At 40.1% G+C, this 25827-nt stretch overlaps 1 protein-coding gene across 1 annotated transcript in view; it reads right to left on the bottom strand.

Annotated features, from left to right (window-relative positions):
- MAST4 (microtubule associated serine/threonine kinase family member 4) overlaps positions 1–25827 on the bottom strand; it is a 325784-nt gene that overhangs the window by 74686 nt on the left and 225271 nt on the right. Inside the window, exons 6-10 of the mRNA XM_024209370.2 lie at positions 14498–14567; positions 11603–11623; positions 10838–10916; positions 4406–4563; positions 683–758 (exon numbers count right to left, since the gene is read on the bottom strand). Coding sequence (XP_024065138.2) covers positions 683–758; positions 4406–4563; positions 10838–10916; positions 11603–11623; positions 14498–14567 — 404 coding nt within the window. The remainder of the gene's footprint in view (positions 1–682; positions 759–4405; positions 4564–10837; positions 10917–11602; positions 11624–14497; positions 14568–25827) is intronic.

Genomic DNA, 25827 nt, shown 5'->3' with positions numbered 1-25827 from the left:
GAGTGTCTCTTTGCAACGATAACAGCTTTCCAGCTTTCCTTATTTTTTTGTTATATGAAATCAGACTCCAGAGAACCAAACAGGGATCTGCCAATGCCCCCACCGATTCACCTGCACCTTGGGTCAGTTTTGTTCCTCATCTTTGAAATGAGGCAATAGCCTTCCATTGCTTAGCATCCAATAGCCAAGCACTTCAAGCAGTTCACTGATTTTCACAATTAAAAAAAAACAAAAACAAAAAACAACCAATATATAATGAACCTTCGGGAAACAAGAGAAATATCAGAAAGGGATTTGAAACATGCGTTTCTGGATCCTACACAAGCTTCTGAGTGAAGGACACATTTTCTTTTTGTTTGCAAAGTTCAAACTAATTGAATACCTAGTTACAGCAACTGTAAAACTACGAACTATTGTATGGTACCTTTCCAGACAATCATCAACGTATATTACCAGCATGATTTATTTCAAAATCAGTTCAGCAGCTTTGCTAAATGAATGTCCAGCTCTCAGCAGGGATTTTTTTTTATTGTGATTTTATCGTTCTAATAAGGGTTTGGTGATGCTTTATGAAAGCCATTACTGGCTTAGATCATTAGTTCCCATAACAAAAACATCATTTATTTAAAACCTATGCTGCCTTTTAGTTTAGATACTGGGTATCTTAAATATAATTCATTACCTTTGGGAACCTTTCTTTGTAGACATGGTTCATCATAATTATTTCATGGTCACAGCAGGCGGGAGAACGTCCAGGGCTGCAAGTAAAGCAAATCATCCCTTTAAACTTGTCTCAGCATGAATTGAAAGAAGTTTTTATATTTCTATACAATCTGCTTGCATCAAAAGACACTGTAGCCTTCATTAGACAGGTATATTTGCTAACAAACTATAAAATCAGTCCCTTTCTACTACATACTGGCAGGGCCTAAAGCTGCCTTGAAGTGTTGGGCCTGTTACTGCCAACAACGCAACTTCTTTAGTTTATAGCTATATTTTAGAGTGCAGAGTGCATTTACTATGTTCATGATGCCACTTCTTCCTCAGACAGGGCATGGAAGTATATTTTTAATCTTAAATAACCAAAGCAAAACAGCTACTTATTCATAAATTCCAAGGCCAGAAATAACCATTTTGATAATCTAGTCTGACCTCCTATATGACACAGGCCATAGAACTTCCCCAAAGTAATTCCTAGAACACAGCTTTCAGAAAAAAACACTTGATCTTGATTTAAAAATTGCCAGTGATGAAGAATCCACCACAACAATTGGTAAATTGTTCCAACTGTTAATTACCCTCATTATTAAAAAATTACACCTTATTTCTACTCTGAAAATTGTCTAGCTTCAACTTCCAGCCATTGGATTGTGTTACACCTTTCTCTCCTAGATTGAAGACCCCATATTTTTTCTCTATGTAGATACTTACACAATGTAATCAAGTCATCCTTAACATTCTCTTTGTTAAGCTAAATAGACTAAGCTCCTTGACTCTATCACTACAAGGCATGTCTTCTAATCCTTTTATCATTCTCCTGGCTCTTCTCTGAACTCTCTCCAATTTATCAACATCCTTCTTGAATTGTGGGCATAAAAACTGGATGCAGTATTCCAGCAGCAGTTGCAGTATTCTAGCAGCCGTGCTACACTGGTAAAATAACCTCTACACTGGTAAAATAACCTCTACACTCCTACTTGAGATTCCCCTGTTTACGCATCCTAGAATCGCATTAGCCATTTTGGCCACAGTGTTGCACTGACCAGCAGCTCATGTTCAGCTGATTATCCCTCAGGACCTGCCAAATCTTTCTCAAAGTCACTGCTTCCCAGGACAGTGTCCTCCTAGTGCAATGCAGTAAGTATGGCTTATATTCTTTGTTCCCTGATGTATACATTTACATTTAGATGTAGTAAAATGCATATTGTTTGCTTGCGTCCAGTTTACCAACCAGTCCAGATTGCTTTGTATCTATGAACTGTCCTAATTTTTTGTCATCTGAAAATGTTTCAGTGATGATTCTACAATTTTCTTCTAGATCATTGATAAAAATGTTAAAAAGCATAGGGCCAGGAATCAATCCTTGCTCAAACACACCCGCTCAATGACAGTTTCCCGTTCACAATTACATTTTGAGACCTGTCAACTAAGCCAGATTTTAATCTATTTAATGTATACCATGTTAATTTTACATTGCTCTTGGTGTTTAATCAAAATGTTGTGTGGTACAAAGTCAAACGCCTTACAGAAGTCTAAGTGTATTACAGGTTTGTCTCATCTTACGCTGGGGTTACGTTCCGCGGTCAGCACATAAAGCGAAAACCGCGTATAGTCAAAATTACATTGAGTTGAATGGCGGGCGGAATCGCCCGCACTACACGTACAGTATTAAAATTGTTATTTTTCTCTTTTTTTTGTTTTTGCCGACTGCGTAAAGCTGAAATCGCGCATGTTAAATGCGCGTAAGATGCGACAGACCTGAACATCAACACTATTACCTTTATCAACCAAACTTGTAATTTCATTAAAAAAAAAAAAAAGATATCAAGGTAGTTTGATAGGATCTATTTTCCATAAATCCACATTGATAGGAATTAATTATATTAACCTCTTTCATTCTTTATTAGTCAAGTTCCATATCAACCACTTATTAGGCAAACTGGCCTCAACTAAATGAGCTGGCCAATCAATGGGTGTTTGTGGCTACCTTAGCCCATTTAGTGGCTCACTGGGGATGGATATAGAACAGCAATGCAGCAGTCTGAAACTGTGATTCCTGAATTGCAAACCCCAAGAAATCAAAAATCAGAGAAAAACAATAAAATAAACCCAACAGATCTATTTCCAACTTGAAATGCAAATAAACGTGTAGCCAATACACATATACAGTGCCAAATATTTGCATTGTGCTATCTATGTTGGTAGCATTATATCCTTAAAGGAGCAGGAGATTTACAGGAAAATAGCCTGAGGTGACCGACACTTGGTACCTCATCTGATATGGAGGCAGTGATGTGGCAGGGTCTGAAGCAGTTCTCCCATATCAATTAACCCCCCCTCAGCTTACTTGGCTGGGATGTGATCTGGCTACACAACCACTTTAGGTCTCGCATAAATATGTACAGAAAGAGAAAGAGAGGAAGGAGTTCTCCAGCACACCAAATTTTAAAAAAAATATAGTATACATGGTATTTTTAGATATTATAGCATAATAAAAAGGAGATCTTTTGGTTTGTTCAAAAGGACAAAAAATAAGAACTGAAATTTGCTTTAACATATCAAGGTGTTAGGAACTTCAACTATCACGACCAACCCAAGCAAATTACCTATTTGCATAAATAAAACAACATATTAAGTACTTAAGTTCAGTACGCCACTTAACTAGCGCATTAACGTCTCTGAAAGCACTTTGGCTATTATTGTCTGGTGTGACTGTGCCCATTTCATAAACTAAACTAGGAATTTTTTATTTTTCTAAACTGGAAAATAAAGTGGTAGAGAGAGAAGACTGTACTGGTAAGTGAAGAATGTTTTCCATGTGTAACCTTTTAAAGAACAAAAAAAAAAATCTCATCTTACTTCTCAGTAATTGCTCTATTTATTCCACAGCTCTACAGATTATATCGGTAGCAACTTAATTTAGTCAGGCAATCTACACAGAATTCTAAATAAAGAATAATCGTGAAAAAAATGAGCTAAAATATATTGCACTGAAGTTATGAATTCTGACAGTTTTGCTACCTGCAACATTGATTTTAATTCTGAAGTGTCTAAGTACTATTTTTTTAGTCCTAGAAAGATTAGAGATATTGCCTTTTTGCATTCTCCAAATAGTACAGTATATAGTACTTTGATAGGTAAGAACTGATCTACTAATAAAGTGTGTCTTGCACAGATTTCCGAAGTATGGGAAATAGGATGGGCTTGGTCTCTGGGGAGCAAGAAATTCAAATGCTCTGTAGCTAAGCATAATAAATTCTCCCCCCACCCCCCGCATAACTTTCTGACACACTTTTCTATTTCTTTTATACTAAGGACACCTAGAATATAAATAATATTTTCAATTATTCTTGCAAATATAGGCTTGAATCCTATGAACACTTGCACACAGAAGTAGAATAAAAGCCATCATCACAGTTTAAGTGGCCAGAAGTTACTAGTTTTGTTCCATTAAAATCTAAATTACAATGTCAATGAGAGAATTAACCAATAAGGAGGACCTAAAGTAACAATTTATTAAATGGAGTTTGGTTCAGCCTAAGACACAATCAACACTGACTTTTAATACATTTCAGGAATTATTAAAATATCACAAATTGGTTAATGCCCCAAATTTATAGAACCATGATGCTCTAGCAGTGTACAGATTCAGATTTAGCCACTATTTCCAGACAGCTGAACTCACCTGAGACTTCTGGATCGAGGGCGCATTGGTGTGGTCCTGCATCTGTTATCACTGGCAATGCTTTCAGTGGTACAGAAATGTTTAGATAAAAAATGTAGTTCATCAGGTGTTGGCTGGTATGGTAACTGGTGTAACTTCTCTTGGGAGGAACAGGATGACTGCAAAGAGCAGGACAGAACATTAGTTAATATCATAGCCAAAAGCCATTTCCAAGATTATATTCATTGTAGATATAGAGACCACTTATATTGGGAATGATAGCTATCTTTTCCTATATTCACTTAACAATTTGTGGAGAAAAATAAGTAAAATACAAACATTTAACTACATGTGCTAGATATACAGTAAATATAAATATAGTTCAGATTAAAATTAAAAATGCAGCCACAGACATAGTAACTGTACTTAAAGTTGCTTTAATTTTGAAAGAGTCTCCTGCCTTGAGAGCACTTCCCTATACTTAACATGAGAAAGAATGCTGGAAATAATAATATACATCAAAATAGAAGAAACTTTTAAAATGGAGTCTGCTAAATATTCATTATTTCCATAGTATAAGATACATATTAATGGCATGATAGTCTATGATTTACTGCCACAAAATAAAACCCGGAATTTTACATACTGCAGTAACAAATGTGTTTGGATACCCTACATTTTTTGGTGCACATCACTTGTTAAAAACATATTATTTTGATTCTAGGAAGCCATTATCAACATTTCTAATATTGTTTATTAATTATGACCTGAATTCTCTCTGAAAATATTTAACATACTATTTTTGACAAAACTTGTACATCTAAACTGAAATGTAAGAACTTCATATAGCAATGAAGACTAAATAAATAAATTCCATGGAATATAAAAAGTAAAGATACATTGTCAAACCATCCTCTTAGATTAGAAATACAAGATTCAAAACTCTTTCAAGATCTGAAGTTTTTCATACTTTATCGTTTCTTAAGTTACAAGCAAAAGGTGCACAGTATAAACAAGAACAAATACAGATGACAGCTATGCTACACGTTCATACATGTTGCATCTAGACATGCAAAATGTTTGCATTGAATCTTGAATCTGCTCCAGTGAAATTGAATTTGAGGTTCCTATTCCTTGCCAGTATGAGGGGAAGAAGTCTATAGAGTGGCAAAACTCCATGAATGCTACTGGGACATGCTCTCTCTACTCAGCCAGCTGACATCCTTCCCTACACACTCCCTGCAGATCCTCAAGACCTGGGATCATTCCTTATTGTCTGTCTTCCCACTGCCTCCTGGGCTTACTGGCCTCTCACGAGTCTGGCTATTCCCCTCATCTTCTATATTTTGTGGGCCAACAGGCAGGGCTTCTGTATCCCCTCAATCCCAAGGATTTTCTGCATAGGCTCTACTAAGTTGCCATGTACAGGTAGCACTCCATGATGCTAAGCATAGTAGATAGCTAGCCAACTTTCAGAACTTCCTAGTAACAATGCTAGAAGGTGAACATCCCTAATTGCTAGCATGTAGTTGCTAGGAAACTCAAAAACGTTTACTATACTTATCTGACCTAGATCTCATGGGGCACTATCTTCCTATGCATCTTCAAGCAGAACATTTGCAGGGAAGGGTAAACTCTCTCAGGGCTTGTCTACACTGGAAAATCACATCAAGTTATACCACATTAACTAGCATGATGTAACACTATGGTAGACCCTTCTACACTGAAAGTGTATGACATTGTGTTGGTCAAAAGATGTTCTAGCACAACATAATTCCAGTGCTGACCGTCATGCCTGCCTGCATGTGTAAAACTACTTTCTACCTTATTGAAATCAGAACCACCCTCAGAACTGTGGAGGGCAGTTACCGTGCATGGTGCTTCTCTCAAAACCAACATTTTGGAAAGAACAGCTTGCAAATTCAGAAGATCCAGGGATGGGAGCCATGGAATCCAGACATAACAAAAGTAGGGACAAGGCTACCACCCCCCTTCCCTATACATCACACAAGGGTTCCAGGTTCTGGTGAAGGCCATTAACTGGGATATGGCAAAGGAAATTTCCTTGAAGGTTTGAATTCAATCCCTTGCAATCCAAACTCTTAGAACAAAACACTTAATAAACTGAATCTTGAAGGCTTTTTTTGAGTAGCTTCAAAACTACTTGAGATTTTACATATATCATTTTTACATGTATTATGGTAAGCTATACAATGACCTAAATGCTGTTCACCAATACCATGGAGCAGATCCTCAGCTCGTGTCAACTGTCATACCACCAATAAGACAGAGTCCCCACCCGAAAGAGCTACCAATCTAAGAAGACAAGCAACCAGCAAAGGGTGGGGGCCATGCATTCCCTTGATTAATTTTCCATATACACCTCTACCCCGATATAACGTGACCTGATATAACACGAATTCGGATATAATGCGGTAAAGCAGTGCTCTGGGGGGGCGGGGCTGCGCACTCCGGCGGATCAAAGCAAGTTCAATATAACGCGGTTTCACCTATAATGCGGTAAGATTTTTTGGCTCCCAAGGACAGCGTTATATTGGGGTAGAGGTGTACTCTTCATAGTTTTTGTTGTTGTTGACAGTTTCTGATTTATCTGTTAACTGGCACAGCAAGATCCATCTTCCCAATGACATGGTACAAGGGCTTCCTACCCTTGAAGCTGGTTTTGCAGATGCCCTCATCTCTTACTTTCCAAGCAGTTGCCCAGTTTCACCTTTCCCATAGGAACTGAAATACATGTCATTATAATACCTACTCTCAAAAACTTCCACTAAACTAGTGACTTCTTCATTCTCTTCAATTTCATCTTAAGAAGGTTAAGAAAAAGTAATGAGATAACATGATAAGGAGCACTGCATTCATTCGGACATAAACAGGGTGCACTACAGACTTTCCACTGCCTACTTTTTCCTCTACTTGACCTTAAAAGATCACAAGTATCTTCAAAGTTTGATACTAGCTATTATGATAGTATGTTCTAAAACTGCCCTTGCTTACACAGAAGTGTTCTAGGCAGTTGATGAGAATCACAGTAATCCAGAGATGTACTTATAAAATGCTGGAAGTACAGAGTACAGTAGAAACAATAGCCACTGCATACAAACTAGTCTCACCTCATTTCCGTGAATTTGTAAAAATATACAGAAGGGTGAGGATGTCTAATAGTTGCTGTTTCAGAGCCTGACAAAGTATGTGAAACAAATCAGACCAGCAGCAGTTAAAGTTTTCACTCCTTGATTCAAATCTTAAGTTCACCGCCTTTAGCTTCAATGAATAATGCAAATGAAGCATATCACTTCTGAGAACACCTCTATTTCTTAAAAATCAGCAGTTGTCTCAGCCTTTGGGCAAGCTGCACCAATAGTAGGAACCAGCAGAAAAATCAACCAAACAGAAGAATGTATACAAATACAGGGATCTATTTTTATACTGCTGGTTGATTAACCAAAATTCACACTTATTTATTAAAATGACAGACTTCTTTCCACCAGTCAGAAACTGTTAGTTCAAAGCCACGTGTGTGTTTTTAGAAGGACATCTGTTTTAATATTTATAAATAAGACTTGATTTTAGCAAAGCTTTTGATACGGTCTCCCACAGTATTCTTGCCAGCAAGTTAAAGAAGTATGGGCTAGATGAATGGACTATAAGGTGGATAGAAAGCTAGCTAGATCATCGGGGTTAACGGGTAGTTATCAATGGCTCCATGTCTAGTTGGCAGCCAGTATCAAGCGGAGTGCCCCAAGGGTCGGTCCTGGGGCCAGTTTTGTTCAATATCTTCATTAATGATCTGGAGGATGGCGTGGACTGCACTCTCAGCAAGTTTGCAGATGACACTAAACTGGGAGGAGTGGTAGATACGCCGGAGAGTAGGGATAGGATACAAAGGGGCCTAGACAACAGAAACTTGATGAGGTTCAGCAAGGACAAGTGCAAAGTCCTGCACTTAGGACGGAAGAATCCCATGCACTGTTACAGACTAGGGACCGAATGGCTAGGCAGCAGTTCGGCAGAAAAGGACCTAGGGGTTACAGTGGACGAGAAGCTAGATATGAGTCGACAGTGTGCCCTTGTTACCAAGAAGGCTAACGGCATTTTGGGCTGTATAAGTAGGGGCATTGCCAGCAGATCAAGGGATGTGATCATTCCCCTCTATTCGACATTGGTGAGGCCTCATCTGGAATACTGTGTCCAGTGTTGGGCCCCACACTACAAGAAGGATGTGGAAAAATTGGAAAGAGTCCAGCGGAGGGCAACAAAATTGATTAGGAGGCTGGAGCACATGACTTATGAGGAGAGGCTGAGGGAACTGGGATTGTTTAGTCTGCAGAAGAGAAGAATGAGGGGCGATTTGATAGCTGCTTTCAACTACCTGAAAGGGGGTTCCAAAGAGGATGGATCTAGACTATTCTCAGTGGTAGCAGATGACAGAACAAGGAGTAATGGTCTCAAGTTGCAGTGGAGGAGGTTTAGGTTGGATATTAGGAAAAACTTTTTCACTAGGAGGGTGGTGAAGCACTGGAATGGGTTGCTAGGGCGGTGGTGGAATCTTCTTCCTTAGAGGTTTTTAAGGTCAGGCTTGCCAAAGCCCTGGCTGGGATGATTTAGCTGGGAATTGGTCCTGCTTTGAGCAGGGGGTTGGACTAGATGACCTCCTGAGGTCCCTTCCAACCCTGACATTCTATGATATGGCCTATTCATGAACTACCAAGGGACAGCTCACCATACAATCCATTATATAGTTTTAGATATCTAAGGCAATTATGGCAGTGCTAGATGTGTTTCCATAAGGAATACAAAAGATAGTTAAAGCAGATTCATGCATTCTTGTCTGTGTACAACATCATCATGCAAGCGGGAAGGAGAAAACAAGAAACTGAATTAGAATTACAGTTTTTAAATTGTGTATAGTCAAGGAAAAACCTGCATATAACTTGGAAATTAAAATTCTCTTTTGATACGTTCCTGGTGTTTTTCTTCATTCCAGTTTTTGAGTTTGTCTGTTTCTTATCATGGTGATAGAGTTGCTATAGCAATTACTTAGTGGCTGACAAACTCTTTTCTGTCAATATTTTCAAGTGCATTTTCATGGAGCACAGCACATCACTTTTCATCTGAATCCAAAGGGAAGTGAAAGTGGTTAGGGAATTAATCCTAAACATGACAAACTACTTGCTAAAAGCAAGACCTACACCGTGCGTGCGTGTATAGAGGGGTGCAGTGTGGAGGAAAATCAGTGCTGTTGAGTTATTTTTAAGCTATGCATATTTTCTCAACTTGTTTTGAAGTCAGCAAGACAAGAATAAGCTTAACCTTCACAAACCCTTTGTGGAAAAAACAGACTAAGAGCTGATTATTAATGTGCACCTGTCAAACGCTATCAGGGCTTAGTATGGGTAATTGAACTATTTCTCGAGAAAAGATCAACTGTGCATAAGGAAAAAGTAAAGTTACCTGAATGGTTCAAGGAGTGAATTTAAGAAGGGGACACCAGATGTCTAATAATAATATACATGATTTTACATATACCTCTACCTCAATATAACGCTGTCCTTGGGAGCCCAAAAATCTTACCGCATTATAGGTGAAACCACGTTATATCGAACTTACTTTGATCCACCGGAGTGCGCAGCCCCGCCCCCCCGGAGCACTGCTTTACCGCGCTATATCCGAATTCGTGTTATACCGGGTCGCGTTATATCGGGGTAGAGGTGTACTATCTCACTAATTGGGACAAGATATGGGCATAATACAGGACTAAAGACATAAACCCATGCACTGTCAAGCTGGGGCTAGCCAGCAGAACTGCTTAGTTGCAGACTGTAAGACATTGTGCTGCACCAGAATGCTCTCTACACGATAGTGAAAAACATGTGATGTGTAGACGTGCAGACCCCCTTAACTTATGCTTCCCTCACTGTGTAACTCCTCAGTAGTGGAAATGAACCATTACCTATGCCATTCTGCTTTCATGCATTTCCCAATATAGCCAGAATGCATGTTGAGAAGGAAGGGCAAGGGCAAGATTAGCCTGAAATCAAACAGTCTACACTTGTCAATAGTTTTAAGGCAAGATGTTGGCATAACAAGTGCAAAGCTAATGATGCCAACTGTTGTATGTAGCGTACATAATAAAGTTGGCTCTATGCAAAGGGGCATTTAAATAGCCATATCCCATAATAAATATGGGGGTCTCAGTAAATCAAACATAACCTTGCACATTCTTCCACTACTGGGCAATAATATAGTTATGCATCACAAATGAAATGCCAGTACTGAAAGTGTGAATATCTTGCTTGTCAGCACATCATTTGATGCACAGCTTATCCGGGGTGACAAAAGGCATATGTTATATTTTATTTCTCACGAGGTGGCCTGTTTAAGAAAATCCTGTATGTAGTTGAAAACTATCTGTAAAATAAAGCTGGCACTTACAGAAACCGTTGAGCTGGGTGTATTTGTACCATAGCCAGAGGAGGGGAGAGAAGCCAAAGACCAGCGGCGTCCATCAGTCCTGTTGTGAAATTGAGGTTAGTCCAAAAGAACACTGCAGAATCATTATACAGAAATATCTGGGAAACTATTATTCTGTAGAATTGCATTCCAGAAGGATGATACAATCAGGTTATTCACCAAAGAGTAAACTTTCACAGGGGATCACGATAAACAAATATTATACAATTTTAATAGTATCAAGCAGATGAAATAACTTGAAAGTGAATGAGCTGATCCATAATACTGATCTCTCACTAATACACTCTGATAAAATGAAGACAGGGAATAATTATAGCTTTCAGGTTCAGCAAATGCAAATTAATGAGAAGCAAATAAAAACATGTGACCAATGCACAAACCATGATGCTATGAAATGTAGTGTATCCAACACAATCAACTAAAAGCAAATTATAATGGGAATGGTTATTTCCATTATAAAAAATGAAATCAGTACAAATTACCAGTAGGTTACTATCATTAAGTGGAAAGAACAATTAGACTAGAATTTAAACTCTTAAGAGCTATGAATACATGTGAAAAACTCACATTTTAGTTAAATTACATCTTTGGAGGAGGAAATATTTATAAGCTAGTACAATTCCTAACCCCTGCTGCTTCATGTGGCCCACATACAGACAATATGGAGCTTACACATTCAAATAGACAAATCACAAAACAACTGTTATGGTTTTTGGTTACATTTACCTGTCATTTCGGTGCCCATGACTGGAGTACAATTGTATCAAGTATGTTAAAACACAAGGAAAATAACAAAATGTATAAACATAACAAAATAGGATTTGTTTTTAATAACACAAATCAAGTATTCTGGAAAAAACATTTAAAAAAAACATTTAATTTAAGATCAGGTACAAAGACCCCCACTCAATTCTGGTTTTGTGTAGGAAATGTAATTTCATAAAGTACGGCTTCAAATCTGGAAATCTAAACATTTCGATGTTGCTTCCCCACCCTCCAAAAAAGTCTGTCTCAGAACGTCACCATTATTCATTCTGGGCGAAATTCCAAGGTGTGGCTTCCTACTCAGTGTTTACCCAATCAAACTCTAACTCAAGTCATCGGGATGGATGTGGACTGAGTAAAATTTGAGTAAGGAGCTCATGACGTAGTCCCACAGAACTATAATACAGATGATTATGTGTATGCTCAGAGTCACACAAGTCGGTGGCAGAGTCACTGACAGCATCAATAAAACTAGGACCAGAACTCAGGAATCCCTGGCTGCCAGTCCCCCGTGTTAACTCTAGACCATGCTGCCTCATGTAAAAAAGTAAATGTTGTAGGTCTGAGTTAGTGTCACAGGAGTGATCGACACTTGCCTACGCTATCCATTTATCATTGAATTTTTTCCATTTTTACATAATCCTAATCCTATCTATTGTATGAGTTCTACCAGGATTAAATACCCAATGAATTGAATAGTACTGTAGAACTAGTGTTGCTCCACACTAAAGAAAACACCCATCAGAACAAAGGGTATGATTTGTGGAGATTTATTCGGTCCATTCATTCACAATGAACAAACACTGAACACACTGGAAAATTTTGCACATATCTCTGTCTCCATGATCTTGTTTTGTAATGTATTAACCCTCTTTTCTCTGAGGTATTGATGAGCATCTTTCCAATGAATGAACAATTCCAAAAGGAGGTTTGTTCCTTTTAGCTCAGATATATAAATTAAAATTTGCTTAGTATAGAAAGAAAGACAAGCTGAAAGATGTAAACTGGGGTGTGTTCTGTATATTTTGCAGCTGTGAAGCAGAAATAATTTGTTTCATCAGATTACGTGGGTTGAACATGTTTCCTCCACCAATACACAAAGACCAACCCACTTTTATTACCGTAACGTGGTGCATGAATATAACCTTGAGATACATAGTGCCTTTCCCTAAGAAAATGACATACAAATACCGTATGGATCAGAAATTTTTAGGTTAATGTTTCATGTATACAATGCTATCAAGCAAACTTGCTACAAAAATTAAATACGCTGCTCTTCAAGTTCTGAAGCTAGATCCTTTACTTTGATCTGCAAAATGGGAATGTCTGGAAATTACTTTCGTTTTCCTAATTCATTTCTTCTCCCCCCTCCCCACTCCCACGAATTAGTGTTAAATAAAAGATACAGTTTGAAAGGAGAAGAGAATGCAAGACGAAAAGGACTGAATCCAGGATCTGCTATATGGTATTTGTAATAGGGGCTGCCATTACTGCTGAAGTAGTACAATATTATACATCCTAATAGAAAAGATGTACAAGAGCTCCAGGTAAACTGCTCGTGGTATCAGGTATCGTGAACACTGTCATTATAGAAATAAAATGGACTTTTCCTAGTATTTTAGTCTAATTACATGATAAAGCATTTAACGACAGGAATTGTCTGAGATGCTTTTTTAAATGGTGCCAAACACTGTCACGAAATCCTCATCTTAAGTAATGTTCAATTTTTCTCATCGGTTTTTATCATGAGCTATTTTAGGGGATTTATAAATTTATTATAAATATCTCCTCCTTCATGGAAAGATATTTTTATTTGTACACTATTTTACACTGCAAAATACTGATTCAGCTAGTTTTTAAATCACAGTCAGATTAAACATGGGTGACAGCAGATGCTAGTTATATTCCTCCATAAAAATCTCAAAACATAGATTTGTATGAAACACCATCGCATATGTGAGAAGCTAGAGTTGAGCCACACAAAGCATGTACAAATGAAGCTCTCTCCCCTGGCTTGAACCGTTTTATACAAAGTCAAAGCCATTTTCTTACATTGGGTATAAGATTTATCCCTGTCTGACAACCTGTGTATCTGAAAGTCCTAAAATGAAACAAAAGTTGCACCAAGTAGTGTTCTCTCACTGATGAATAAGGCAGTTATGTGGGTAACTGCAGTGATACTTAATGCATCACTTAAAACACAGCCATCTGATGTAATTTATTTTGTAGACACACTTCGGTCAACATATAAACTCTTTCTACCCCACCAGTCTTAGTGTTAATAAACATATTATCTGAGGTAAGTGGAGGAGATTTAAAGTAATATGGAACCACGCTGGCATGAATAGGTAGTCTCCTGTGACAAGTTATCTACTCAGTTTATGGTTAATTTATTAATAATTTACATCAAAACTGTACCAACATTAATTAATTAATCCTCACAACACACCTGCAAGTCAGTAATTGTCTCAATTATACAGCTGGGGAAACTGCTTAGGTCTGTGACTGAAGCTTGCCTATGGTATCCATTTACTATTGAAATGTCTCAATTTTTACAAGATCTGAATCTGACTAATTGTATGAGTCCTACCAGGATTAAATGCCCAGTGAAAAGAATTTGACTGAAGATACATATTAGCAAAATTAAATTTTAAAACATACTTTAAAAAGGCACAATTGCATTGTATCAATCACTCAATGTGGTTTTGTGTTGTTTAAGGACTAATATAGTTAATATAAAAATCAAGTAATTCTTAATTACTGACATTTCCATGTATTTTACTAGTCAGTCCCTCTGTGCATAGGAACATTTTTCCCATACAAACTGTACTTTCTGCATAGCAAACAAACACTTACCTTCGTGCAAAAGAAAAATGGGCTGAGGCACTGGGAGAGAAATTTCTAGGGCTGTCTTGAGGACTGCTTCCTGTCATGGGGCAAAAATAAAGGAGAAAAAGAAATCAGAAACAGCAATTACCTTATATTTCCAGACAGCCTAGAACCAATCTTCAGTACAAAGATTAGTCTGTAAGGTTTCTGAAAGAACTGGACTCCCAATATAACATCTTAGGGCATGGCTACACTTGCAGATGTAGAGCGCTGTGAGTTAAACCCGCCTTCATAGAGCGCAGTAGGGAAAGTGCTGCAGTCTGTCCACACTGACAGCTTCAAGCGCACTGGCATGGCCACATTTGCGGCACTTGCGCATTCCTGCAGCCGATTTCACAACGACAAGAGTGGCCACTTGACTTAAGAGGATTATGGGACGTTTCCGGAGGCTGATCACAGCGCAGTAACACAACACCTCGTTCACACTGGCATCGCGGTGCTGCAGCAGGGGCGCAGCAAATGTTATTCCACTCGCCGCGGTGGAGTACCAGCAGTGCTGTAGCCGCGGAGTCAGAGCGCTCTACGTGCCTTGTCAGTGTGGATGGGGAGTGAGTAGTGCGCCCGGGGCTCCTTTATTGCGCTGTAACTCGCAAGTGTAGCCAAGCCCTTATTTAAAGTTACATTTCAGTTAAAGAAACTAGTAATGAAGATCAAATTTAACTTCAGACAAAGCCAGTTCACTCCATTTTCAAAAGCACAAATCAATTAATTCAACTTTACAGGAATAATATTTTAGTTTGAAAGAAATACAACTTGAAGCTTGGAAACACACTATTTTTTTAAGGTCATTAAAAATATTTAAAAATATTCGAAAACCCCAGAAAATTACTGCCATAAAAGTATAGTCTTTAAACATATTTTCTCTACAGTTTTTCCTCTTGCCAACTGTACTGTGTATTCCTGTAACTCTCTAAAAGCCAATAGCTACACAAAACAAATGGAACGGAAAATTATCCCCTGGTCTGGTTAGACCAAAGGCCTGCTTGGAGAGGTGAAGTCCTTAAGTTATGTGCAGAAGTGATTGCGCATTGTGAACAGGACATCTCCTTTGGGGGCTTGTTACTTTCTCATATTAGACATGCTACCTGCCACTGATCAGAGAGAAAGCTCAATGGCAGCTGTTAAGGGGAAGTTCACCAGTGCTCTAGCTTGCCTTGGCCACTCAGCGTATATTATTAGACCATATGGATTGTCTAAAGGGGAAATGTAAAGGTGACACTTGGAAAAAAAAATAAGTTCTTTTTAAAGTAGCATTGTCCTATGAGACACATTAAAAAAACCTTCTAAATTAAAGAATAGATTCTGATTGCACTCACTTAAAGAATAAGTAGAAGAGCAACTTATTTACTGTACTGTTGGACACTAAATGAAATCTGCAATTATAATTAGGAGTAAGGAGAGCAAGACTTCTATGTATATACTCAAAGTAAATATTTAAAGAGGATAAATTGCTATCCAGATTCAAAAAGAAAACCTAATCCAATAGAGGTGCTGCCTTAATGATTTCAGGAGTGCTAGATTTCTACTGAAATTTTTCAATTAACTTAACCTTGCATATTTTATAGTGATGTTCTCAACAGATGCCATTAATTTTATGATAGACAGTATAATCATCAAGACATTTAGATGGTAAACACTAAGAAACCCATTCTTTTTCAGGAGCAGAATCAGGATGCGTTTTCAGCTACACTGAAATCATATCTTTGCATCGGTTCTTTCCTGAGCCCCAGGAGACAAGAATTCCGCTTTAGCTGGCCAGAACCCCTGACTCTTTGTCCATTTATCTATCACAGCTGAATTAAGGTTTTCAACTTTCTCCCCTCCCCCAATACCACAGCTTCTTCATTACTCTTCATATACCTCTGGGGGCCTTGATAATTTCAAGGTGGCAGGGATTTTTGTTCCCTGAGGGGGAAAACATCTAAAACCAGACATTGTGGCATAGATTTTGATCTTTGTTTGGGGGCTAGCACAATTTATTCTTGTCCTGCATGAACTGCAAATACCAAATTACTGAGAGCAACAGTTCATTTAATTTAACAGCTCCTAACTGGATTCCTCTTGCTACTAGGATAGCTTATTAAATAAAGATAAGCTTTTTTTTTTTTTTAATTATAAAGACATGTTGTGCAGATAAAACGTGGCCACTCATTCTAGAAATCACACCAAAAAGGGGGGAGCTGTGTCTGGGAAAACACAGTGGGCTTAGATGAATGAGAAGACAAAGAACCTGTCTTGGCATTTTACAGAGAACAGAAATAGGTAATTTAAAAAATAAACATTGTAGATAAGCACCTTCTGACAGCAAAGGGTTTGAATTATCAGCACATGAGGTCGTTTTATAAATCTAGACTACTGTTTCCATTGATAACTATTTAAACACCACATATTTACATTTGTTTACATTACATCTCTCAGCAGCATACTTAATTACCCATCGGCCATTTATTCAGAGCATATTCTTAACTTTTTCATGAAAAATAGTACTTTTTCTCCATCTTTGCTTATTTTTTTTTAAAATATGACTATTGCTTTCAGGAGATGCAGAACCTCTATCTCTCTAGCATCACCAGGAGCAGCACAGAACTACCACTCATTACAGATAAAATCAGAAAGATTCAATAAATCCTCTTCATGCAGGAGGAGAGTCAAACTTGACTAATATCAATCAATTTGTAAACTGATTTCTCTGGAAAATAAATTTCAGATTTCCAAGAAACACATTACAAATAATTCCTGAATACCAGTTAAATCACAGGGGTTTATCTAGATATCTGAGTAACAAAATAATTCAAACAGTCAAGACAGCAAATAGGGAAGGAAAAAAACCCAGAGTGACGGGGTTGACTAGTACTACTGCTGTGGTTTTAAGGTGTGGTATTCCAGAAAAGCAAGACAGATTAGAACCGGAGTCCTATACGTGACCTTCATCCCTTACAGCATTCATCCACCCATCTGCAAGTCAATACCTGAGAGACTTTCAAATGAAAACCAGTGCCAGTTAATTCTCTGCCCATATGTGCAGTGCTTGCTTATTATTCAAATCCTGCTGTTCCCAGGGATTTGTTGGCTGTTGTATATTTTAGTCCTAGGTTATTTTATACACTTCTGAGATTACTGCTGATGTTTCTGACCTGATAAAGTAAACCCGACTGGTGACCAGGCAGTAGGTGGGTAATTAACACTATCATCCTCAGGGAGAAGTAACAGAGTGAATAGGTAATCAACATTCCAAAACAATACTTTACCTAATGGCAATACACTCAGGGTGCCTCATTTTGCAGGCAGTTATGGTTAGGAAAGCTATATCCAGATTAATTAAATTGTTTGATTGTTTTGTAATTAGCTTCAAGAAATCCTGTCTCTTCACCACAGACGGAAGAACTGCAAATCTTTCGGAAAGGCATATGTTGTACTCACTATAGATTATTAATGCATTTTTAATAGCTGTCTACTTACAAAATAAAGAGTTTCTGATGCAATGACTTTCTATTAGCACTGAGGGAATTCAAGATTAATGATAATTGCTATTATAAACTCCTGGTGGATCAGAACATTAGCCCCACTTTGAAGCCTTGTTGTCGTTTGATGATCTCCTTAAACGACTCTCAGCATTTTAACACCATAGCAATATAACATAACAATAAGTCTAATATGCTTTTGTATTGGGTTTACAGCCTAGCTATTCAGTCATGAAATCTTGACATAAAGCAGACAAGATCCAAGGAGCCATAGAAGGTTGCAGGTCTGGCTTTTGTAATGTAACCAACTGTGCTAGTCAGTGAAACACATAGCTGGGCAGCAGAATAGCTTTCAGATAGTTATCCAGGTGCTTCCCACCAAGATCTGCGCAGGGGTGAAGAGTGGATTAAACTACCCATGACACCTGCAGATGACTGTCCCCAGTTAGAGTAAGGAAAGGGTTTGCAAACTCTTAAGATCTGGTTGTCTGCTAGTGGGGGCCCTCTCTATTCAGATAAGGGAAATACTAAACATTTTGCTAAATGTGTTTGTTATGGTTGGCAGCTGGCTTGCTTCTTGGATATTCCTTGCTCTCAGTCTAGATGACATTGATATCTCTTGGCAGGTTTAGCAGTGTTTGCTTGATGCCATTAGAGATTAACATTGGACAGATATGGGTCTACAGAAGTATGGGAAGGGTAGAAGCCCAGGGACAAAAAAAAAAAAAAATCTATCTACAAAGCACATTTTTTATTATTTTCTCTAAATTGGAATTAGGTTTCACGATTACTGATATGTAGAGACAGGTGAAGCCTCCACTAACTGGAAATGCAGAGTTCATGCCATTCAATGTACAAATAGCATTACAGGCAGCAGCAGTTTAATAAAAAGAAAGTAAATACAGTTAAGCTTCAGATGCCATCTTTGTTGCAAAAGGGTGTGGGCAGGGGTAGGGAGAATGTCTGCAAATTTTGACCAACTTAACTAACTCCTTTTAAAAAAGTGGTTACAATTTTAAATGGATTTAGATAGTGTTAGGACACTTGAATCAGAGTGCAATTTATCATTTAAAACTTTCCCCCCCTTTCCCATATACATTATTCCCTAAGGCATTGCAAGCCTCTTTTGAAAACTGATTGCATGGCAGGATCCACTCCTTCCTAGAGCAAAATGAGTAAAAAGTCTCTTCTGGTTGCAGTTAAGGTATTGCTTTCTTTCTGTAGACGTCATTCTTTTAAAACAACAGATTCAGAACCCTGACTTCGTATCTGTGACTTCCGGCATCTTCATACTTCACTGAAAATTAACTCATTGCCATTTTCATTAATTCACAAACCTGATCATTTTACAACACAGATATAAAAACTATTTTTTGCAAATATAGCACATTTAGGGTATGTCTTCACTAGCTACATTAAAGTGCTGCCACGGCAGCACTTTAACGTGGCTGTGTAATCATGGCTCGTGTAGTCGTACCCGCCCATGAGGGGAGTAGCTCCCAGCACTGGTGCACTGTCTACACTGCCACTTTATAGTGAAAAAACACCCCCCTAAGCGCTGCAAGTTTCAGCGCTGTAAAGTGGCAGTGTAGACAAGGTCTATGTGTGCTTCACCATAAATAAGAAAACTAAGCTACATTTGTTAAAATAAAGAAGCAAAGCCCACAATTTATAAAATTGGGTGCTTGAAGTTAGGCACCTAAGCCCATATTCAGGCAACAAAATTAAAGTGACTTGATTTTCAAGGGGTCTAGAAGAACACTCACAGAAAGGAATATTTCTGAAAATCAAGCCATTTGAAATTAGGTGCCTACCTTCACACACAAATTTTCAAATTATGTTGGAAGTACATTTTGTGGTGCAATATCCTTGATTTTAAATTCCTTTGTTTGCACAAAAATTCTCAGAATTCAACTGGGTCCCCCGGCCAGTTTGAATGAAGAAAGTTCTACTGGTTCGTCTCATGTTCTGTTTAGAAATGTCAAATAGTAATTTCATGAAAGTGTCTGGAAATGATAACCTCCTGTGTGATGATTTGGGGATCTGTCTGTACAACTTCTGAATTCTGGTTGGTGGGTGACATGGAGTATTACTATGAGAACTGCAGTATCATGAATGCTTCTTGTCACCACCATATCTCAAGAGCTTTTAAATATGTTTTCCTCAGACTGAGGGCAATGGGAAAGTACTTAACTTTAAACAACAGTGCTTTGACCACAATACTTATGCAAAAGCAGGGCAGGCAGAGAGGGGGAAGGAGAGCAGTGGAAAGTTATCAAAAGACAGAACAAAGAAAGCGGGGAACACAAACTAGGGAGGTGCACAGGAACAAGAAAAACTGGGCAGGAGAGAGAAGGAAAGCAAGGAAGGAGACTCCACGAGGGACCCACCCAGGCAAACAGCCCTGCCTTCCTGTTTGTCTACCTGAACCCTGATAGTCCCCCAAGGTCCTTCAAGAAACAAGCGAGCTAGCAAGGGGCATTGCAGTTAAGATTAGGGTTGCCAACTTTCTAATCACACAAAACCCACACCCCTTCTGTGCCCCTTCTCCAAGGCCCTGTCCCTACTCGCTCCATCCCCCCTCTCTCGCTCACTCTTCCCCACTCTCACTAGGTTGTGGTTGGGGTGCGGGAGGGGGTATGGGCTCTGGGCTGGGGGTGCAGACTCTGGGGTGGGGCTGGAGATGAGGGGTTTGGGAGGGGACTCCGGGCTGGGGCCGGGGGTTGGGGTGCAGGGCAGGTGAGAGCTCTGGCTGGGGATGGCGAGGTTTGGGGTGCAGGAGGGGGCTCTGGGCTGGGACAGGAGGTTGGGTGCGGGAGGGGGTGCAGGGTCCCGGCAGCACTTACTGTCAGTCCAAGGAAGCGGCCACCAGGTTCCTGCGGCCTCTAAGGCACATGGGCAGCCAGGCGGCTCTGCCGTGGTTTCCGGCCAATGGGAGCTGCGGAGCCGGCACTCGGGGCAGTGCATGGAGCCTCCCACTCCCTGGCCACCCCAGCGCCTAGGGACCTGGTGGCTACTTCCAGGAGGAGCGCAGAGCCAGAGCAAACAGAGAGCCTGCCTTAGCCCCGGGCCCCCACTGCGCCGCCAACCGGACTTTTAATGGCCCGGTCGGCAGTGCCAACCAGAGCTGCCAGGGTCCTTTTCGAACGGGTGTTCTGGTCGAAAACGAGATGCCTGGCAACCCTAGTTAGGATGTTTATCCTTTTCTTTGTCATCTTTGCTCTCTTGTGCTTTATAGTACGATTAAGAGCAATAATGCGTTAAACTCTGCGCAAAGTGTGTGTTATATTATTCTTCACAATTACCACATGCCTCCTGAGACTGTTAAACACTAAACCAGAAGGTTCATACCTTGGGGTGCAGTTCTGGGAGAGGATGTGTTTCCGTATGGGGGTGGGGGGGGAGGGGAAGGTGAGCACTGAACCAGTGGCTAGATAACCGGACAGTGGGTTGCAGCTCTCATGGTGTAAGACACAGGATCTGCACCCGAGCGTGTGCCTAGGGATCCTAAGATTGGGGCAGTGGCTGGACTCTGTTCAGGCCCCAGAGGCTTGAAACACCCAGGGACCCAGTGACTGGATCCTTCACAGCAGCCCCAGTGGGTGGCTATGAGGGGGGCCTTGACTAGGGTCTGTGACACCCTGATATTAGCACTGAGTGCTAGTGCCATGAAAGGGTAGTACCACAGTACCACCGATCAGCACTAGTGACATACTACCTACATAGTGTTAGAGAAAGTTTAAATGAAAAGCTATAGAAATCTCTCTGTGCTACTAGCTAGATAAGATACTATAAGCACTGGGAGAACAAAAAGTAGAAATCAACTTTCTTCATTATTCCTGACATTCACCAATCTTTACTCAGCATCATGCTGATATGCGACATCCATCCAGAGTAATAAAAAAAGGGTCAATGAAAAGCTAAAACAATCTCAAGAATCTATTACGAGACATTGCAGAAGATTTTGTGTCAATGCTGTAGCATTTTATGGAATTGTACCCGAACTCCAAAATAACTGTTCTATGCAATTTGACTGCAACTGAAGCACCTCCTTAACTGCCCTACGATACTAAAACTGGCCTGGTTACAGTTACCCCCAAATTCCATGTGACATCTAACCTGTGCCTTGTCAATTATTCCTTTGAAAGCCTTAGGCATCAAGTTGACTTCTGTACAAGAGCACTACATTCTCCAAAAATACGTATCTAAAAATGTCAGTGCTCATGGGATGTCAGCTATCTACACAACCAATCAGTCACCGAGATCTTTTCCCTCCTCAATGATGGAGTAAAGGAGATGAGAAAGCTCTGTTGATACTCGAAGCTTATCAAAGTGTTCACATTTAAAACACTTTTGCTAGATTTTTTTCATAACATCCGATACACAATCTAAATAGGTCCAAAAAGAAAGCAAAACTTCTGTATATGCCAGGCATAAAAAATCTAAAGTCCACAATAGGAGAGGCTATTCATTACTTAGTAGTAACTAAGGTGAATCAGTACCTACTATAATAACCACAATATAATTACGTTCAATATCCCCCCAAAACTAGTGATTTAACACTAAACTTCAGGGAGGGGAATTTCAAACATTTATAAACAGCAAATTACCTTAATTTTTAGTTGTACAAGGAAATAAGACCACACATTATTAAAATCCTCCATCTATTAATAATGTGATAACTCAAGTCACTCAGAGCAATTCAGAATTCTAAATTAATTTTTTTTTCCATTTTCTCAGATAGCACTGCTCTACAGCCAAAATGCTTCTGAAATAAATGTAGTCAAACTTTACTAATTCTGGGTCACTGAGAACAAAAATGTTGATTGGCTCTAATTTTCAAGGTATGCTATTGGGTCAGTATATACGACCCTTGACTTGGGAATGGCGGAGGATAAGTGAGTTATAAAGGGAAGGGATTTCAGTTTAAACCAGAAATGACTAAAATACATCACTTCAATTAATGGAGAATAAAAAAAATTATACATTCATGCAACCTAATGTGATTGATGAATTGGTGCCTTTAGATGGGTCAAGTGCACAATGCTGCGAAGTACATGAAGGCTCCGTGCACTGCTTTGGATCAGACTTCACACTCTAATAGGCATGTGTGTGAAGTCTGAATGAGAGATCAATGTGCTTAGCCAAAGGTGCCAACTCCGTGGGTGCTCCGGGGCTAGAGCATCCATGGGGGAAAACAATGGTGCGTGCTGAGCACCCAAAAGCAGCCCCCCTATCAGCACCTCCCCCTCCCCTCGGCGCCTCCTGTCCACCGGCGGGCCCCACCGATCAGCACTTCCCATTCCCTCCCTGCGCCTCCCGCCCGCTGCAATCAGCTCTTTAGCGGCGTGCAGGAGGCTGGGGGGGAGGGGAGGAGTGAAGACGCAGTGTGCTTGGGGGAGAGGGCGGAATAGGGCAGGAAGAGGCTGGGCGGGGGTGGAGCGGGGTTGGAAGAAGTGGGGCGGGGTGGCGGTATGGCCTTGAGGGCAAGGGTGGAGTGGGGGCAGGGCCTAGGGCAGAGCTGGGAGTCGAGCACCCCCCGGCACAATGGAAAGTCTGCGCCTGTGTGCTTAGCTCCCTTTTAATACAGGTAAGTCAATTAAAGTACATTAAACTAGATCTATATAATGCTATGGCTGAGATTTAAATCACAGATACCAGCATTAAAGTTTAGCATGAAACGCAGAACAGTTTTACAAAAGGCTGTGTATGCATAAAAGGATCAAGCTACAATTGCTATGGAAACAAACACACAAAACAAAAACAATAAAAACCCTGAATTCCCTGACCTGGAGGAGATTCTAATTGCACACTTTGACAATTTGGCTGTTCAGCAGAGGAGCTGGCTATGCTGGAGGCATTTAGCTGGAAAAGAGCTTTTAGTGACAATAGCACTAGATGCTGCTCAAGGTGCTGCAACAACCCCCTGCCTCCTATAACTCTGAATTTGTCTGTGGTTCCTTCAGAAATCAAAGGATCTATTGTCAAAGGTGTCATGGATCCCAAGGCCAGCCCCGGAAGGCTATAAGGAAGACTGACTAACCCAAGATCTTTAGTAAAAGGCTGAATGACAAGCTTTCAACCCTACCAATGAGATTACATCGGTTTGTATTGGTTTTCTGTTTTCACAAGAAAGAGAACTAAAACAGTGGTTCCCAAACTGGAGTTCACAAAATGTTACAGGGGGTTCTTGGGAAAAAATTCCCTAATGGCGGACAGAGCTGTCAATAGGGAGCACGGGGCCTGGAGCCTGGACTTCCAAGAGCTAACCAGATTAAAGCAAGCATATCTATCACACTGAGGAGATTTAAACTTTAAGACTCCTTATAAGAAATGGAAAGGGAGGTGGATATTTTTTGCTGTTTTTAAAATTAAATAGGCAGTTAGTCTTGTTTTTAAAATTATTATGAAGAACAAGTTTAAGCTTTGTTGTAACATGCGTTGTTTGCCTGGACTGCTGAAGACCTGAATGCTTGTGTAGGAGGAACTCTGAGTTGGCTTCTTAAATACTTTCATGCTGTTTCACATCTGATACTCCTTGATGAAACATAGGATCCTTGTCTTATAACAGGCTTATTCAAAGTGATACAAGCTACGAAAGTGAGATCTTGGAAGAGTGTTGCCATTTTCATAATGTAATAAAAATACTGTAATGATAAATAATAATTAATAATAAATAGTGTGTGATAAGCATGTCATAAAAGCAATTTATATTTCCAAGATCACTGTTTTTATAATTTATACTCCGGTAAAAGAGAAAATCTCTGGAAATATTCATTTTTAGGAGAGGGTTCACGAGACATGAAACTTTAGTGAAAGGGGTTCACAGGTTGTTAAAGTTTTGGAATCACTGAACTAGAAACATCTTTTAAACAACAAAAATGGAGACGTCCCTTACATGTGCAGGTGCCCCATACAGACATGCCTGTGGGGTGGAGGGGGCTACAAGCCTTGTGGGCCCCAAAGTCTAGCTTACCACCCATGTCAGTTATCTCTGCACAGCTGCCCTGGTATCTTCACAGAACACAACAAATTTGTGGATAAGCAAGAGAAGTTCTATATCTGCTGCTCACTTCGACTTTGCGCTCTTTCATGGGCAGCTTGTGAATCTCTGGCTGGGGAAGGCTAGCCCCCAGCCCTGCCCCTTCCATCTGAGACCCCACCCCTTCCATACACCCCAAACCCAGAGCCCCCCACCGCAGCCGGAGGCCCCCCGCCCCGCAGCTCCTCCTGTACCTGCTGATAGTGGGGAGAGGGGGGCAAAATTTAAAGATTTGGTCACCACCATAACAGCTCAAGTCATGCCTCCCCCGGCAGATACTCTCCTTTACCCTCAGTCTCCCCTCCTTGAAAGCAGCGGCCCCTCCCTGCAATTCCCAGCTGTTGCTCTCTCCCCATAGGGCTCAGCTCACGGGCTCCAGCAGCTGCTGTGAAGGAAGGTGGCCCGACGGCACCAGGTGACTGACCGGGGCTGATAAATCCGGGAACTGCTGCCCTCCCTCGTAGGCACACTGTGAGCTGGGGAGCAGGTCTCTGCCGGGTCCAGTGGCCCCAGCAGTGGCCAGCAGCACTGCAGCGCCAATTCTGTGGGGAAAAATGAAATTCTACGCAGGACATTAATTCTTCGCAAATTCTGCAGGTGCAGTGGAGCAGAATTCCCCCAGGGATAACTTTGGTATGACAACTAGGCTGCTAATTAAAACAATTTCTCCCAGGCACTCCAGATTTTCCCATCCCACTAGCATATGCACGAAGGGCTGGTAGCTAGGGTTGCCAACCCTCCAGGAGGATTGTCCTCGAGTCTCCAGGAAATAATGTGTCATTATTTAATGCCTG

This window comes from Terrapene carolina, unplaced genomic scaffold, assembly GCF_002925995.2.
Source record: "Terrapene carolina triunguis isolate 2854851 unplaced genomic scaffold, T_m_triunguis-2.0 Scaffold69, whole genome shotgun sequence".
Classification (NCBI taxonomy): domain Eukaryota; kingdom Metazoa; phylum Chordata; order Testudines; family Emydidae; genus Terrapene; species Terrapene triunguis.
The sequence above is the reverse complement of the archived record's forward strand: the minus strand, read 5'-3'. Positions and strand labels throughout refer to the sequence as shown.